This window comes from Panthera onca, chromosome B2 (genome assembly GCF_046562875.1).
Source record: "Panthera onca isolate mPanOnc1 chromosome B2, mPanOnc1 haplotype 2, whole genome shotgun sequence".
Taxonomy (NCBI): Eukaryota; Metazoa; Chordata; class Mammalia; order Carnivora; family Felidae; genus Panthera; species Panthera onca.
In genome coordinates, this window is record NC_138343.1 from 23,600,717 (window position 1) to 23,616,844 (window position 16,128).

Below are 16,128 nucleotides of genomic sequence, written 5' to 3' on the forward strand. Positions count from 1 at the left end.
AACCAAGACAAAATGAAGAAAGGCATGAAAATCGCATCCAAATTACTTAGATTGTTTTGCTATGTTACCCACAATCACATGTGCAGCAAAATTCTGGCAAATCCAAATCACAATAGCCTTCTTTGACTACCTGTGTCATAGTAAACTCACCAAAGTTCTTTCTGTTAGGATTTCCTTCTAAAACTCAACCTAAAAAGCCAAGATGTGACACAAGTAGAGCAAGGCTTTCCTTAACATTACAATGTCCCCTGATGGTTTGCAGAGCAGTGAAATTAACCAAAAAGGATCATTCCAAACACTGAACACACTTTACCTACCTCAGAGCACATCCTGATGGCTGTGGCTCCAGGAATGAGCTGAAATGTGCTACCAGGTTGCAGAAGCCAGAAAAGGATGGACAAAAGGTTCACCAACACAGGAAACAAAAACCCACAGAGAAGTCCAAACTGGTTAAAGAGCTCAGGAAGAGTAGGAAGAAAGAGTAACTGCTGCTGTTACATTTAAATGCCAAACGGCCTAGAAAATGTATCAGGGCAAGGCATGCAAATATATCAGCTTACAAGAAAAGACCTAAGTTGCAAAACAATCACAGTAGGAAAAATTTGGCACATTGTATCATCGTCGACAACCCTGTCAGCAAGATGCTGTTGCTTGCTGATACTTGCCGTGATTCCTCCCAGAACAGTGGAACAGGCTGCCAGGATAACTCTGACACCACAAGAGATGCTGAGAGCTTTTCTCAGGCTTGGGTCTTACACCAAAGGCTGGGAAATTCGAAACAACAGCATCACTATGGAAAAAATGAATAAACAAAACCCCTGCTTTTATCAAAGAGTTCTAGTGGGCCTTTGAAAAGCAACGGCTTTTTATTTTTTCTTCTCTTCACATTTTTATTTAAATTTAAGTTCTAGTTAGTTGACATACAGTGCAATATTAGCAACAGCTCTTTAAATGAGGGAGAGGAGTGTCTCAGCAGCCATTTGAAAAGTTGTGTTTACTATTAAGAATAGGAAAAGTTGCCTGAATTACTAAGAACATTTGCTAACTATTAAAAACACAAGCAGACAGTTCCACTGCCAGAAATAAAGGAATAATATAAACATAAATATTTGAAAAACACTGTAAAGAAACCAAAAGCCGGTAGAAACTGAGGGGATGGGACCCTTCAAACAAGAGAAGCCAAGGGCTTCTGCACTCCCCAGGCGGCTGGCAGGCCTCAGGCAGAAAGTGCAGTCTTCCAGGCTTTGACGTCAGAGGGCAGAGTCAGGGATTGACAGAGAGATCACAGACAGGAGGGCCCCACAGAAGGGGGAGCCCCCCAAACAACTTTATAACCCCCCTCAAATCCCAGGCGTGCTCCTGGACTACCATACCAGGCTCGTGGAGAGCAACAATTGGTGTGTTGGAGGCGCTGGGTTTGGGGATTCACTGGGAGAACTCCCAGGACTCAGCGTGCAGTCTCTCTCACGGCTGTGGCTTAATACAGCGGGAGGACACTAAGCACAACGAGCAAAGGGAAAAGTGTGTGCAGGCAAGTCTGAGAGAAACCAAACACGAGCCTGCAAGGTCCTCTCCCAGGGGACTCTGACAGGATGAGCTCCGTTCCTCCAGCCACAAGATGTCATAGCACATGCAAAATGCTGTCTACCAGAGAAGCTCATTAAGGACTTCCTGCCTGGGATTTTTCATTGGGGGCTGGCCACAGAGGCATCCTCTGCCTAGCATGTATCAAAATTCCAGATTCTTGAAGGAAAACAGTGTTCAGCATAAACCATACCAATGAACACCATAGTCAAACCTAAATGAACCAAGATAAGGACACCACCAGCCAGCCAGTGAGTAGAGGACAGGAGACATTACAGACAGGACCACAACAATGGGGGCCAGGAGGCAAAGCACTGAAGGGAAAATCCTGTTAACTTAGAATTCTAGATCTAAAAAAATATGCTTCAAAAGCAAACGTAGAGTTCCCTTTCTGGGATAGCAGATAAATAAGTAGCTCTGTAAACACCCTCTCCAACCAAATAAGCAAAGCTCGTGAACACTACTATAAAAAAAGAAAAAAGAAAGAAAAAAAAATCACAAAATCCTAAAGTCTCTGGAAATTGTCCTAAAGCCATGGAGCAAATGGAGGAACACTTATTCAACTAAATCTACTAACTAATAAGAACAGAGAAAGTTTATGACATGTGAGCCATGACCCACCTCCTTCCCCATCTACCTTCCAGTTCAGTGTGACAGGAGCTCACTGGGAGCTCTGGGAGACCAAGAATACAGGCTCTCTCTCCCTCTTAGCTCCCAGTCAAGGCTTATCATGTCACTAGGAGAGACAGGCCACCAGCATTTCTCCTCTCCCGAAGGAGAAGGGGTAAAGACCCCTGATGAGTATGACTGAGTATGACCGACAGGTCAGGGACTCATTTCCTCTACCTTACCCCCTATTCATAAGGAGGCTCTACCCCAGGAGTAACAGGGCAAAACTACTGGGGACTTTGACCAATTTTGCCCCAAGTCACTCTGAGGGGAGAGGCTCTATATTGGGAGAAGCAACCTGAGAAGACCAGAGGCTACCACTCTACCCAGCAGCCAGACAGGTGGTTCAGAGACTTTGCCCTGAGGGGAGAGGTGATCCATAGGAGAGCTGTTCCCCAAAACAACTGACTTTGTTTGAAACAGAGTATGGGTACATTTGAACCCAAGGATGCTCTTGAAAATGATAATGCAAAGCAACAAGCTAAACTATAACTCCCCTAGTCACCAGAGAAATCCAGCTAAGAGCACTCCCAGGAGAAGAACAAATCTCAAAGACTGGCCTCAAAAACTATACCTGCCAAATTTAATTGGATCAGACTACTGAACAATTAATGCACCAGACACTGTAAAAAAACAATAGACAGACCAGCCAGTAATCAGTGGAGTCTATCATGCTAGGTCTAATACCAAATAAAGCTAGCAGCTTGGAGAATCAGGGAAGGAGACAGCCAGAGAGCCCCACTAAACCCATGTTATCCCAGGACAACTATGCACTTGCCCAAGACTGTACCTGCTGGGGAGTCCTACTGAAGACTTCAGAGTAGGGGTAACAGATTTCACCAAAACAGTCTAGTCAAGTCACAAAACAACCAAGCAAATAGCAACAACAAGAAGTCTCGGGGCAAGGGGGGAGAGGAACCAGCATCCAGAACTGCTGCCATTATATAACCTAAAATGTCCATTTTTCAAAAAAAAAAAAAAAAATTACAAAACATGAAAAGACAAAAGCACCAATGAGGCATACATAGGGGGAAAACAGACAACAGGAACTACTCGTGAGAGGGAGGGATGGCAGGTATAGTGAACAAAGACTTCAAATAAAGGCACCATGCTTAAGGAAGTCAAATGAAGACAATATTACATCAAAGAGTATCATTAATGAACCAGAACTGCAAAAAGAACCAAAGGGAAATTCTGGAGTTGCACTGTACAACAACTAAAAGGAAAAACTTTTTAATTATGGGTGCTCAACAGCTTTGAATTGGCAGAAGAATCAATCAAGTGGGAAAAAAAGACGGATAGACATTATGCGATACAAAGACCAGAGAGAAAATAGAATGAAGAAAACAGAACCACAGAGAAATGTGAGACACGCATATGTACACCAATATATGTGCAATGGGATACAAGGAGAGGAGCAGAAAAATACTTGAAAAAATGGCTGAGAACTTCTCAAGTTTATTGAAAAACACTAACCTACACAACCAGGAACCTCAACAAACTCCAAGGAGGATAAAAGCAGAGATCCACAAATACATAGCATGGTCAAAATACCCAAGTCAAGCAAAGAGAAAATCTGGAAGCAGCAAGAGGAAAATAACTCCTCAGTTACAAGGGAATTGTAACAAGATTAACTTATCAGAAATAATGGAGGCAAAAGGCAGTGGGAAAACAGTCAAGGTACTAAAAAGAAAACAAGGTCAACTAAGAAACCTATATCCAGCAACACTATCTTTCAAAAATGAAAACAGAAAAGGGTACATACTGTGTGATTCTGACATACCACATTCTGGAAAAGGTAAAACTACACAGATTATAAAAAGATCAGGGTTTGTCAGAGTTAGTGTGGAAGAAGGGATGAACAGGTCACAGAGGACTTTTAGAGCACTGAAATTATTCTCTATCATACTTTAATGGTGGGTAAAATGTCATTACAGATTTGTCAAAACCCACAGAATGTATGATACCAAGAGTGAACCCTAATGTAAACTATGGACTTTGTGTGATATGAATTGTTGCTGTATGTTCATCAATTGTAACAAATGCGCCACTGTGCTCCAGGATGTCCATGATGGTGGGGGAGGTTGTTCCTGCTAGGGGCAGGAAGTAGATGGGAACACTCTGTTCTCTTCCTGCTCAATTTTGCTGTGAATCTTAAAACCGCTCTAAAAAATAAGTCTATAAACCACCTCCTCCCCACAAAATGAAAACAAAATAAAGATACTTCCAGATAAATAAAAACAAAATTTGTCACTAGCAGACCTGCTTTACAAAAAAATACCTAAGGAAGTTCTTCAGGCTGTAAGCAGATAAACCAGAATTCAAACACAAAAAAACTGAAGAGGGCTGGTAAAGATAATTATATAATTCTAAAAGTTTAAAAGGAATGTCTTTCTTCATTCTTCTGACTTAAAAAGCAATTGTATAAGACAATACACATGCAGTTGTATTGTTGGATATGTTAACATATAGAAATATACAACAGTTACAAGCATACCTAATAACAAAGCCAACAAAATACCCGAAGTTAAACTGACAAGAGTGAAACGAGAAATGACAATTTAGTAATAAGAGTTGGAAAGACTTCAATTCCCACATTAAATAATGGGTAAATAGAAGATCAACAAGGAAACAGAAGTCCTAAACACTACCATATATAAACCACATCTAGCAGACATCCAGGGAATGCTCTACCCAACAACAGCATACAATTCTTCTCCAGCACACATGGAACATACCCCAGCATGGACCATATGCTAGCTCATACCATGAGCCTCAGTAAATTAGAAGGGAAAGAAAACATACAAAGTACTATGGTCAATAAAATGGAGTGAAAGTGAAAATTAACAGAAACATTTGAGAAATTCACCACTGTGGGACAACAAAGAAATCACAAGGGAAATCAGAAAATACCTCAAGATAAATTAAGACAAAAACACAACATACAGTGATAAGAGGAAAATTTATAGTTGTAAATGCCTACACTGAAAACGAAGAAAAATTTCAAATCAATAACCTAGCCATCCACCTTTAGACACTGGAAAAAGAGCAAACCAAACCCGAAGCATGCAAAAGGAAGGAAATAAGTACTGAAGTGCAAGTTCATGGAACAAAGAACAGAAAGGCAATATTAAAAAAACCCAACAAAACCAAGTTTCCTTGAAAAGATCAACAAAACTGACCAAACTTAAGTTATACTAATCAAGAAAAAGAGAATGCTCAAATTACTAAAATCAGGAATGAAAGAAGTAACTACCAATAGGTACAGAAATCAAGATAATTATAATATCATGAACAATGGTATGCCAACAATTTGGATAACAGGATGAAAGGAGCAAATTCCAGGAAAGACAGAAGCTCCTGAAACTGACTTTAAAAATCTGAATAGATTTATAACAAATAAAAAGATTGAATTTGTATAACAGTTTGCAATAAAAAACAAAAACAAACAAAAAACTCCCCACAAAGAAAAGCACAGGACCAGATGACTTCTCTGGTGAATTCCACCAAGTTTTAAAGAAAAGATCAAGACCAATCTTCCAATAATCAGAAGAGAGAACACTTCACAACTCATTCTATGAGTCCAGTATTACCTTGATACCAAAGCCAAGACATAATGAGAAAAGAAAGCTAGAGATATTGGTTTATAAATGTAGACACAAAAATCCTCAGTAAAATATTGGAGAGTTGAATCCAGTAATATGTTACAAAAGATCATGGTAAAGAAGGATTTATCCCAGAAATGTAAGCTTGATTTACCATCTGAAAATCAGTTAATTAATGTAAATATTGTATTATGTATTATTGTATCAATGTATTGATAATACATATCAACACAATAAAGAGGAAAAAAATCACATCTCACTTCAATAGATGCAGAAAAAGCACTTGAGAAAATTCAATACCTCCTCACAACAAACACTCAAGAAACCAGAAACAGCAGAAACTTCCTTCACCTGATAAAGGGCATCTACAAAAACCACAAAATACACACAGCTAACATCTAACATCACAGCTAACATCACATACAGTGGTAGTAGAAGGCTGAGTGCCTTCCCCATGAAGATCAAAAACAAGACAAGAAGGTCTGTTCTTGCCACTTCTATGTGACACTGTACTAGGGTTCTAGCTAGTTAATTAGGCAAGAAATAAAAAAGCACCCAGACTTAAAAGGAAGAAGTAAAACTATCTCTATTTGCAAATGATGTGGTCTATGTGGAATAATGTTAAGGAGTCCAATAAAAACTATTAGAACAAACGAGTTCAGCAAGATCACAGGATACAAAATCAATATACAAATATAAATTGTATACAGTACTTTGAGTCCACTGTATACAGCAGCAATGATCAAACCAAATATGATAAAGAAAACAGGTCCATTTACCATAGCATCAAAAAGTAAAAATACTTAGGAATAAATTTAACAAAAAAGATCCAAGGCTATTACACAGAAATATTCAGTTTAGAAAACACTGTTGAAAGAAATTAAAGACCTAACTGAATGGCAAGAAATTGCATGTTCATGGATCAGGATACATGACAACAGTATTATTACTGTATTTCCCAAAGTGACCTAACGATTCAATGCAACCTCTACTAAAATTCCAGCTGATTTCTGTGCAGAAATTGGCATGCTAATCCTAAAATCTATATGGAATTGCAAGAGACTTAGAATAGCCCTTCAAAAGGAAGAACAACAATCTTAAAACAAGAACAACAGGGGGTGTCTGGGTGGCTCAGTTGGCTAAGTGACAGACTTCAGCTCAGGTCATGATCTCGCGGTTCGTGAGTTGAAGCCCCACGTCGGGCTCTGTGCTGACAGCTTGGAGCCTGGAGCCTGCTTTGGATTCTGTGTCTCTCTCTCTCTCTGCCCCTCCCCACTCACGCTCTGTCTCTTTCCTTCAAAAATAAATAGACATTAAAGAAATTAAACAACAACAACAAAGTTAGACTCACACTTCTGGATGTCAAAACTTATTACAAATTTATAATAATCAAAATAGTGTGAAACTTGCATACAGACAGACATCGAGACAAGTGGAACAGAAAAGAACCAGAAATGAACTCTTATATATAGGATTAAATGGTTTCCTACAAGGATGCCAAGACTATTCAATGAAGGGAAAGAACTTTGTGGATCTTCAACAAATAATGCTGGGTAACTAGATATCCACATGCAAAAGATCAAGTTGGACTCCTACCTCACATCATATAAAAAATTTAATTCAAATGGATCAAAGATCTATATAGGAGTTACAATTATTAAACGCTTATTCTAAGAGTTTACTTGGTGTAAGTAAATGTAGATTTACATTGGTGTAAATCATTGTGCTCCTAGATTAGGCAATGGTTTCTGAGGACACTAAAGGCAAAAGAAATGAAAGAATAAACTGGACATGAAAATGAAAAACTTGTGTATTTCAAAGGATACCACCAAGTAAGTAAAAAGACAACCCACAGAATGGAAGAAAAGTTTTGCAAACTATACCTGGTAAGAGACTTGTATCGAGAATACAAAAGGTCTTATAGCTCAGTACAATAAAAAGATAAGCTTGTTTAACAATGGCAAAGGACCTGAATAGATATTTCTCCAAAGAAGATATACAAATGGTCAATAAGCACATGAAAAGATGTTCAACACCATTAGCCATCAGGGAAATGTGTGTCATAACCACAATAAGATACCACTTCATACCCACTAAGGGTGGCTACATAAAAAAGGTAAGTGTTATCAAGTATGTAGAGGAAATGAAACTCATATGCTGCATGTGGGGATATAAAACGTTGCAGCCATTTTGTAAAAACAATGTGTCAGATCCTACAAAAGCTAAATACAGAGTTACCACATGACCCACCAATTCCACTTTTAGGTGTCTACCCAAAAGAAAGACAACTTTTGTCCCCAACAAAACTTGTATGTAAATGTTTATAGCATAAACAACCCAAAAGTTCATTAACTCATTAGTGGATAAACCAAATAGTATATATATATATGTTTATATGAGGGAATATTACTCAGGTATAAAAATAAATAAAGTACTTATCACATACTACAATATAGATGAACCTTGAAAACATTAAGTCAAAGAAGCCAGTCACAAAAGACCGTATATGATTCCATACCTAAGAAGTGTCCAGAACAGATGACTTTATAGAGACAGAAAACAAATTGTGATTGCTTAGGACAGGAGTGGATGGCGGGGGGTGGGGTGGGGGCAACAGTGGACAGAGAAGCCACGGAGGTGGGGATAGAAGCAGGCGATAGCTAACAGACTATGGGTTTCTTTCTGAAGAGATGAAAATTTCTAAAATTGACTCTGGTGATGGATGCAACACTGTATAAACAAGAAGCCACCACACTGTACAATTTAAATAGGTGAACTGTTTGGTACATGAATTAAACTCGTAAAAGCTGCTTAAAGAAAGGCAGACATTTTAAGATAATTTCAGAGAAACAAGAGCTGGAGGAATTTTTTGCAACAGATCTCCAATAACCAAGAAGAATTTTTACCTGAAATTTTACCTATCTGCAACCTGCCAAGTTAGCTTTTGACATTTTCATGGATGCTGGTATAACACAAGATTCATCAGAGAAGAAATAAATACATTATTAGAGCAGCAGCAATTGTCAGAATATCAGCATTTGCTTGCACCAGTTACCTGAGTCCCAATTCCTACAGGACAACATAAAGAGGGCCAGGTGACAAATGCTCATCCAGTGGGCTGCAAGACAGGAGAGAGCAATTCTCAGCTTGGGGAACCAAAATCTTTCTAATAGTCAGTTGGAATGCCTGGCCTATCTTGATCATCCCAAGCTGTAAGCAAATCTACCCTAATGTATGAAGGGAGACACTATCTTTGTCTCCAAGACTGTTTGCTATACCAACATTATTGAAAAGATCATCCAGAACAAATGCACGGTCTCTGTTCCCAAGACATATGGAAATATAAGACACCCTAGAGAATTGTTCCCCAACAGTATCACCCTGTACATTCAGGGTGTCGTGGCTTCTGGAAAATTTTCCTGAGTATACCACTCCAACAGCTGCTGTGATCAATCTGACCATTAGAGGCCAGGACCAAATCCATTCAATTTGTCTTATACAACATTTAATTAAAGCTATTATCCACAGGACTCTAAGAATCAAAATGAGTTACCCTGCAGTCCTGTCTTTAACCATGCCTTCAGTGTCCTGGACCCAGCTAGCTGAACAAATCCCATAAACTATCAGGATCTATCTCAGAAAGCCAGATGGCTTTTTCCTTAAGTTTCTGAATTGATTTTTCCTCTTGCTCTGGGGCATTAATACAGGTATAACAGAATGCACAGTAATTGCATGAGCTCTGTCTTAGCCTACAAGGAGGAAATCCAGAGCAATTCTAGCATATACACAACCCTGGCCAGTGAGTTGAGGCTGGCTTGAATATCTCCCAGGGCCAAGGCGTTTTTACTGCTCACTTCAAAGAAAGTCAGGGACAAATTTCCTACTGCCCTTTCTATGGCTCTAACAGTAGGGCTAATGGTCTGCAGGATGTATATAGAGAGTAAGCCAATTATCCCTTCAGTAACCTGCTCTGAGTAACCAATGGTAGCCTTGGGGGCCCTGGGTGGCTCAGTCAGTTGAGCATCTTTGATTTTGGCCCAGGGTTGTGGGATCAAGCCTCGTATCGGGCTCTGTGCTGAGCATGGAGCCTGCTTGAGATTCTCTCTGTCCCCTCCACCCCTCTCCCCTGCCTGTGCTCACTCTAAAATAATAATAATATTATAAAAAAGAGTAGCCTCATTCTGGACATCTCCACAGCCTTAAGAGGGCTCTACAACCTACTGGTTGCTTTTCCTTAAATACCTCAAGGTCTTCAAGGACCACCCTCAAGGGTGCAAGTCGCCAAGTTGTGGGATGGAAACATGCTTCTAGATTTCATACAAATACAGTCCCAATGGTGTGCATGTTGGTCTGGAAAGTGCTGTTTACGATGATAAGGGTCTCCCAAGTAGCCCTTCTATCATGGGGGCATAGGTTGAAAGTGCCTACAACATAGCTTTCCAGCTGGTTAAGCCATACAGCTTAGTTCAAATAATTGACTTGTCCTTGTTTTTGGAGGGACTGCCTAAGAGCAGTCACTCCAACTTTATCCAGTCTAGTGAACCAGCCAGGTGACATTCATCTGCCCCATGGAACCGCAGTGATGGCTATTAAGAGTGGAGGTGTTAACAGGTGTTTTATGTAGCAGGTGCAGGACCTGGAGCCATCCTACGCTGCTTCTGATGGGACTTAGTACAGTTACAAGGAATACACCAATTCATCATTGGAATGTTTTGGGCAGGGATGGCAGATCCAAAAGTTACACTTAAGTCCCTTACAAAAATTTAGGAGAACCACACCAAGGCTTTTCCATTATTAAGGAAGACTGCAGGGGTGGTTCTGAAAGACAAGGATCATTAATGTCCCTCCCTTCCCAGTACCTCCAGACATGCAAAGCGTTCTCTTCTCAGGGGCTGGCATGGTGCCTTCTCTCCACCACCACATGTTCCCATTACAGAAGCTATTTTCACCTGTTTGCCAATCATACCTTACCCACACCTAGACCTTTGCAAGGAAGGGGCAGGTGCAAGAGAAGTGAGAGCATTTTTATGCAGCTTACACAGATTCTTTACGTCTTCCAAGTTGGCCAATGTGGGCCCTATTGGGAACTCAGTAAGCAGGAGGACTAAACTAAGTGGTCATTATCCTAATAATTTAGGCTCCTCCTATCAGTCCAGCAAGACCATTCAGTGGCTAGAGCAGAATGAATTTCAAATTTCCTAAGTCCCCATTGGCTGGGCTGTCACCCAGAGAAGTCTGGGGGTGCTGTTATGGGAAAAAAGATACCCAGGAATGATCAGGGCAGAGTCCAGAATTTTCAAAATAGGTGTATATAAAATGTCTCACAACTTTTGTCCTATTCACAGCCCAGGAAGCAGCTAAGAGGAAATGATCCCTTCCCAGGGAAAGCTGGGTTCAGTGACCAAACTGTTTCACTATGTGTAGACTAGGAGGTGATGAGACGAAGGAGGCAGAGTCAGAAACCTTTTTGCATGGATTTCTGAGGAGGCTACTCTAATGCTCCATGGTGCCATATGCCATCTGTGGAAGGCAGGGAGCATGGAAGGCCCACTGAATACCTTAACTGTAGGTCTGTTACTAAACAGCATCTGTGATAAAAGTGCACCACTGTCAGACTGCAAACGGCCTGGGAAGCTGAGAACACGAATGCACAGATTAATTTCAGAGGTCACTATGGTATGGCCAGAGTTACCTGGTCAGACTAGAATAGCAACACCATAACCTGAAAGTGTCAACAGTGGGGAGGCACCCATTGGCTCTGAGTAAGGCCCAAAGGTCCCATATAATCAGCCTGCCAGGGGGGTTGGTGGGACAAAGGCCCATGTGATGGGGCTTCCCTCTGTCAGGCAACTAGGTAAACTTTTGGCAGGGATCATAAGTTGGGCATGCAGTGGTCACGTGAGCCAGAAACATGAAACCCTTTACTGTGAGTCCAGTCTGTGATGGCGGATATGTGTCGCGTCTGGTACAATGACACCTGGATCGTGCAGGTTCAACCAGCAGCTTGATTCCAGTTGGTCTCATCAGAGAGCAGGCACTTACCAGGGCGGGGGTCTGTCTACATGAGTGACTCACAAGAGCCCATAGTTTCCCAAGTGGCATACTGGAAGCCAAGCCACAGCCCAGAAGTCAGTCCAAATCTCAAGAGGTTCACCAAGAAAGTACTGAGCAGAGCCTGCGCACTGCCTTGAATTACGCCTCATGAGCAGAGCAGCCACTTTCTGATCTGAACAGCTGGTGACGAGGGTGATCTACAGCAGCAGGGCCTTAGTACACACCACCAGTTTTCAGCTCAACTGAACCAGTAGTGAACCAGGCCTGGCATCTCAGCAACTCTGAATCAAGGGTCCCATTGAGCCAGGGGGTCTGCTTAGGGTAAAGGAGTGGGGATACAGATTCCACCCACTTTTCACATAAAGCTAACACACCACTGGGCAGGCATCTAGTTCTTCAATACGGCATTTCCGTTTAACAGCTGAGGCCTGTTGGGCCCTTCCCGTCAGGTTAGTCGCTGATTCTAAATTCACCACTCCAAAATGAGAGTATCAGGCCTGGGAGTCACAAGACCTCCATGGGACAGGCATTCAATTTCGACAAGAGCTTGGTAGCAAGGTAAGAACAAGCTAATAATAGCTAGCTGCTTTTCCAAAGGGGTGCACCTGCAGCCAAGACAGCTGCAGACGGCTGGGCAGCTTCCAACACAACCTGTTAGACCTGGCCTCTGAGGATGCTGATTTGCAAGCTGGCCTATATAAAGGGCCAAGTAGAATAATGCCCAAGGGAGGCACATAGTCTCCAACAACCAAAGCCCAATAAAGTCCTGGACTTCCTTTTTCATGTGGGGGCTAAAGAGATAAAAGTTACTATTGAATGCATAAGGGATTCTGGACCATGAATCTGTGTGTACAGTCTTAAAAACCTTTACACAGCAAGGAGACCTCTCAATTTTGTTGGGGGTAAATCAACCACTCCTGCTGGTGATGGTATTACAGACAGAGCTCATGAGACTGAGGCTTCTGACATGCCTACCAACAGGATGCCACCTAGGGAGTGAAAGCTGTGATTTCAGAGGGCAGGGGTACTCTAAATACTAAGTCATCCACTACTGGCAAATTACAGAGGAGCTTACATACCCCCAAAGATGTACTACAATCTACACACAGTTCTTTCTGATTGGGAGAATCCTCCTTGAAACTTACAGATAGGGAAGTTTGAGGCATGTGATAACACATGGATTCCTACTACACATCCAGATATATAGTAAGAGTACACGGAACTGACCCAATGGGGTCCACTCACGAAGTCACATTAACTTCTTTCCCCACTACACAAAGCTTGGCTAAAGCCTATCAGCTGAACTCAGATACCATCTACTCCTGCAAGACTGAACAGGATGGTGACTTCAGTTGGCTGTACCCAAGAGAACCAAAAATGTTTGAGGTCCTCCCCTGTCCAAAGTTCCTCAGAATGCTGGGATGGCTGTGTATGGCCTGCAGTCAGGGAGGGCACAGACAGACCCCTAAACATTTTTCCATAAAGCAACTGGGGTCAAAGTAGAGGAGAGAGGGTCAAGGGCAGAGAGAGAGAGGGAGAGGTGTTGCACCAGTAAACAAGCACATTCACCTTCCATTCAAATGGCACAGGGGCTGCTCCTGGCTTAACTACATTTCCAGTGTTTTCAGTCCACTGTAACGAAGCCCTTTATCAGGTGGCAAGGCCGTTACTGACATCACTGATTTCAGCAGTCTCAGCCACACTGTTTTCCAGCTGGGACCGTGGCGTTTGCAGATTCTGGCTGATTCAGGCCTGACTTGCTCAGCAGCAACTTCACGGCGTGTGACTTAACTATGGGTATTCGATGCTCCACTGTCATGACATCTCACGTGGTTTTAACAGAAAGACCAGGGGAGAATTTTCCAGGCAGTGGGGCTAATGGCATCAATTTATCTCAGACTTTTAGGGTTTCTTATTCTCTGGTGGGTCACCTTCATCAGCATTGGAAATCCACTCTGGGGCAGTAAAGGTCCGAGTACTAGTCAATGTGTCACCAATGTCTTCCCACTGGTGTTTGTCTGCCTCTGGGAAATCTCCCTGAGAGAGCCAGACCTCCCTCATGGCAGCCAGGCCCCACTGCAAAAACCCTGAGTCTTTTACTGGCATCTCCCGACGGACCTGAGGTTGTGTGACACAGTGTTGGGAGAAACTGAGAAGTAAGGTTGCCCAGCTGTTTCTGCTTTAACGAGTCCCAACCCCTCATCTCCCAAGAGAACCAGCCAAAGTCCTAATAATCTGCCTGCTTTCTGCCCATCGTGGTTGTGACTTTCCATCCTTTTAACTGTTTGAGAAGTGCCAGAACCACATGCCCACCAAACCAGTGAGCACGTCCTCCTGCCCAGGGAGGAGTCAGAACCACCAGAGCAGGGTCTGGCAGCGGTGTTCAAACACAAACACATAGTTAGGAGCCAGTCTAGTCATCTCCCAGTTTCTCCTCATTAGCACACAATAGAAAGGCGACCATTTATTGCCAGGTTGAAGATTTGGTCAAGATGTCAAGCTACTGATCTGCATGGATTTTCCTCAAATCCCATCAATCACTCCATGAGGCTTTCATCTTCCCCTTTGAGAAAAGCATACCCTTGTCAGCTTCCTGTCATCATAACTGAAACCATTAAGCACTCTGACCAGTGTGTGATTTTATCCTATTTGCAAGCTAACAGGAGAGCCTGACATTTCATGAAACTCAGAGCCTGAGTTTCATGGATGTGGCAGAAGGCACGAGACTCCAGTCATAGACAAAAGGACTTGTGCTCCTCATAGCAGCGAAACAGAGTACCAGCATCTTCTTTTACACTTCCCTGAGCCCCAGTTCCCACGATGACACACGAGGGCCACATAATGGGTTATGTTACAGGAGAGGAATACTGAGCTCCGGAAGCTGAATTTTTTATGACAGACAGTGACTGTGCTCCCCAACCTCTGGAGGGAGGAACGACTGCTGTCCTTTACATAAACGTCCTTAAATGATAGGCAAGACAGGGGGCGAGGGAGGTGCGGGAACTGGAAGAAGGAAGGTATAAACTTCCCATTATAAGTACTGGTAAAGTAATGTAGAGCATGAGGACTATAGTTAACACTGCTAGGAGAGTAGATCCTAAAAGTTCTCATCACAAGGAAAATAATTTTCTTCTCTTTTTTTGTGTCTATATGAAATGGTGGGTGTTAAACTAAACTTACTGTGGCAATCGTTTAACAAAATATGTAAGTCACATCATTATGCTGTGTGCTTTAAACTTATATAGTGCAGTATGTCATTTATATCTCAATAGAAATGGAAAAAAATGTTCATGAATTAAAAGAATATTGTTAAAAAATTTTCTCAAATGCATCTATCTACATATTCAAACAATCCCAATATTAACCCCAGCAAACTTTTGAGAGTAAACTGCCAAGAAGATTGTAACATTCACATGGAAAGGCAACAAACCGAAAAGAAACCTTAAGAAATCTTGGGGAAAAAAACCCAGGTAGCTGTACAGACTTACTTCAAGACCTACTACCATAAAGCAACACATTTCAAACAGCACGGTCCTGATATTGGGTCCACAGACAGATCAATGAAAAGAGAGAGCAATGGAGTCCAAAGTAGACTCTGACTGAAACTGTCATCTGATTCATTCATTCATTTACTTTTAGTGACAAAGGCTTCCAAAGACATCCATTTGGTTGAGTCGTTTCAAAAATCTGTGCTGGAATACTGGCTATCCATATGTAAAAGAAAGTGAATCACAACCATTGTCACAACCTTTATACACAGAAATTAATTCAAGATGTATTAGAGGCTTAATTATAAAAGCTATATAGGACGCCAACTTTACGACTTAGGGGGTGGGCAAAGTTTCCTTAGGTCACAAAAAAGCACTAACATTAAAGAAAGAAAACTGATAAACCAGACTTCAAAACACAATGTTGACAAAATGTATGAAACAAGCCATATATTGGGAGATAACATCCATAAAGATATATTCAAGGGCTGGTCCCTATGTCTAATAAAGAATTCCTAGAATATAGGAGCCTGGGTGGTTCAGTTGGCTAAAGTGTCCGACTTCAGCTCAGATCATGATCTCATGACTTGGGAGTTCAAGCCCTGCATTGGGCTCTCTGCTATCAGTATGGAGCCCACTTAGGTTTCTGTCTCCCTCTCTCTCTGCCCCTCCACAGCTCGTTTCTCTGTCTCAAAAATAAACATAAAAACATCAAAAAATAAGTAAAA

The 16,128-nt window shown here is 41.7% G+C and overlaps 1 protein-coding gene across 6 annotated transcripts in view; it reads right to left on the reverse strand.

The window, feature by feature from the left end:
• CDYL (chromodomain Y like) overlaps positions 1 to 16,128 on the reverse strand; it is a 240,921-nt gene that overhangs the window by 76,419 nt on the left and 148,374 nt on the right. Inside the window, exon 1 of one of the 6 annotated variants that reach the window (XM_060614907.3) lies at positions 318 to 422. The exons of the other annotated variants lie outside the window; for them this stretch is intronic. Coding sequence (XP_060470890.1) covers positions 318 to 329 — 12 coding nt within the window. The 5' untranslated portion in view covers positions 330 to 422. Of the gene's footprint in view, positions 1 to 317; positions 423 to 16,128 lie in introns of those variants that run through there. 6 annotated transcript variants of the gene reach the window in all.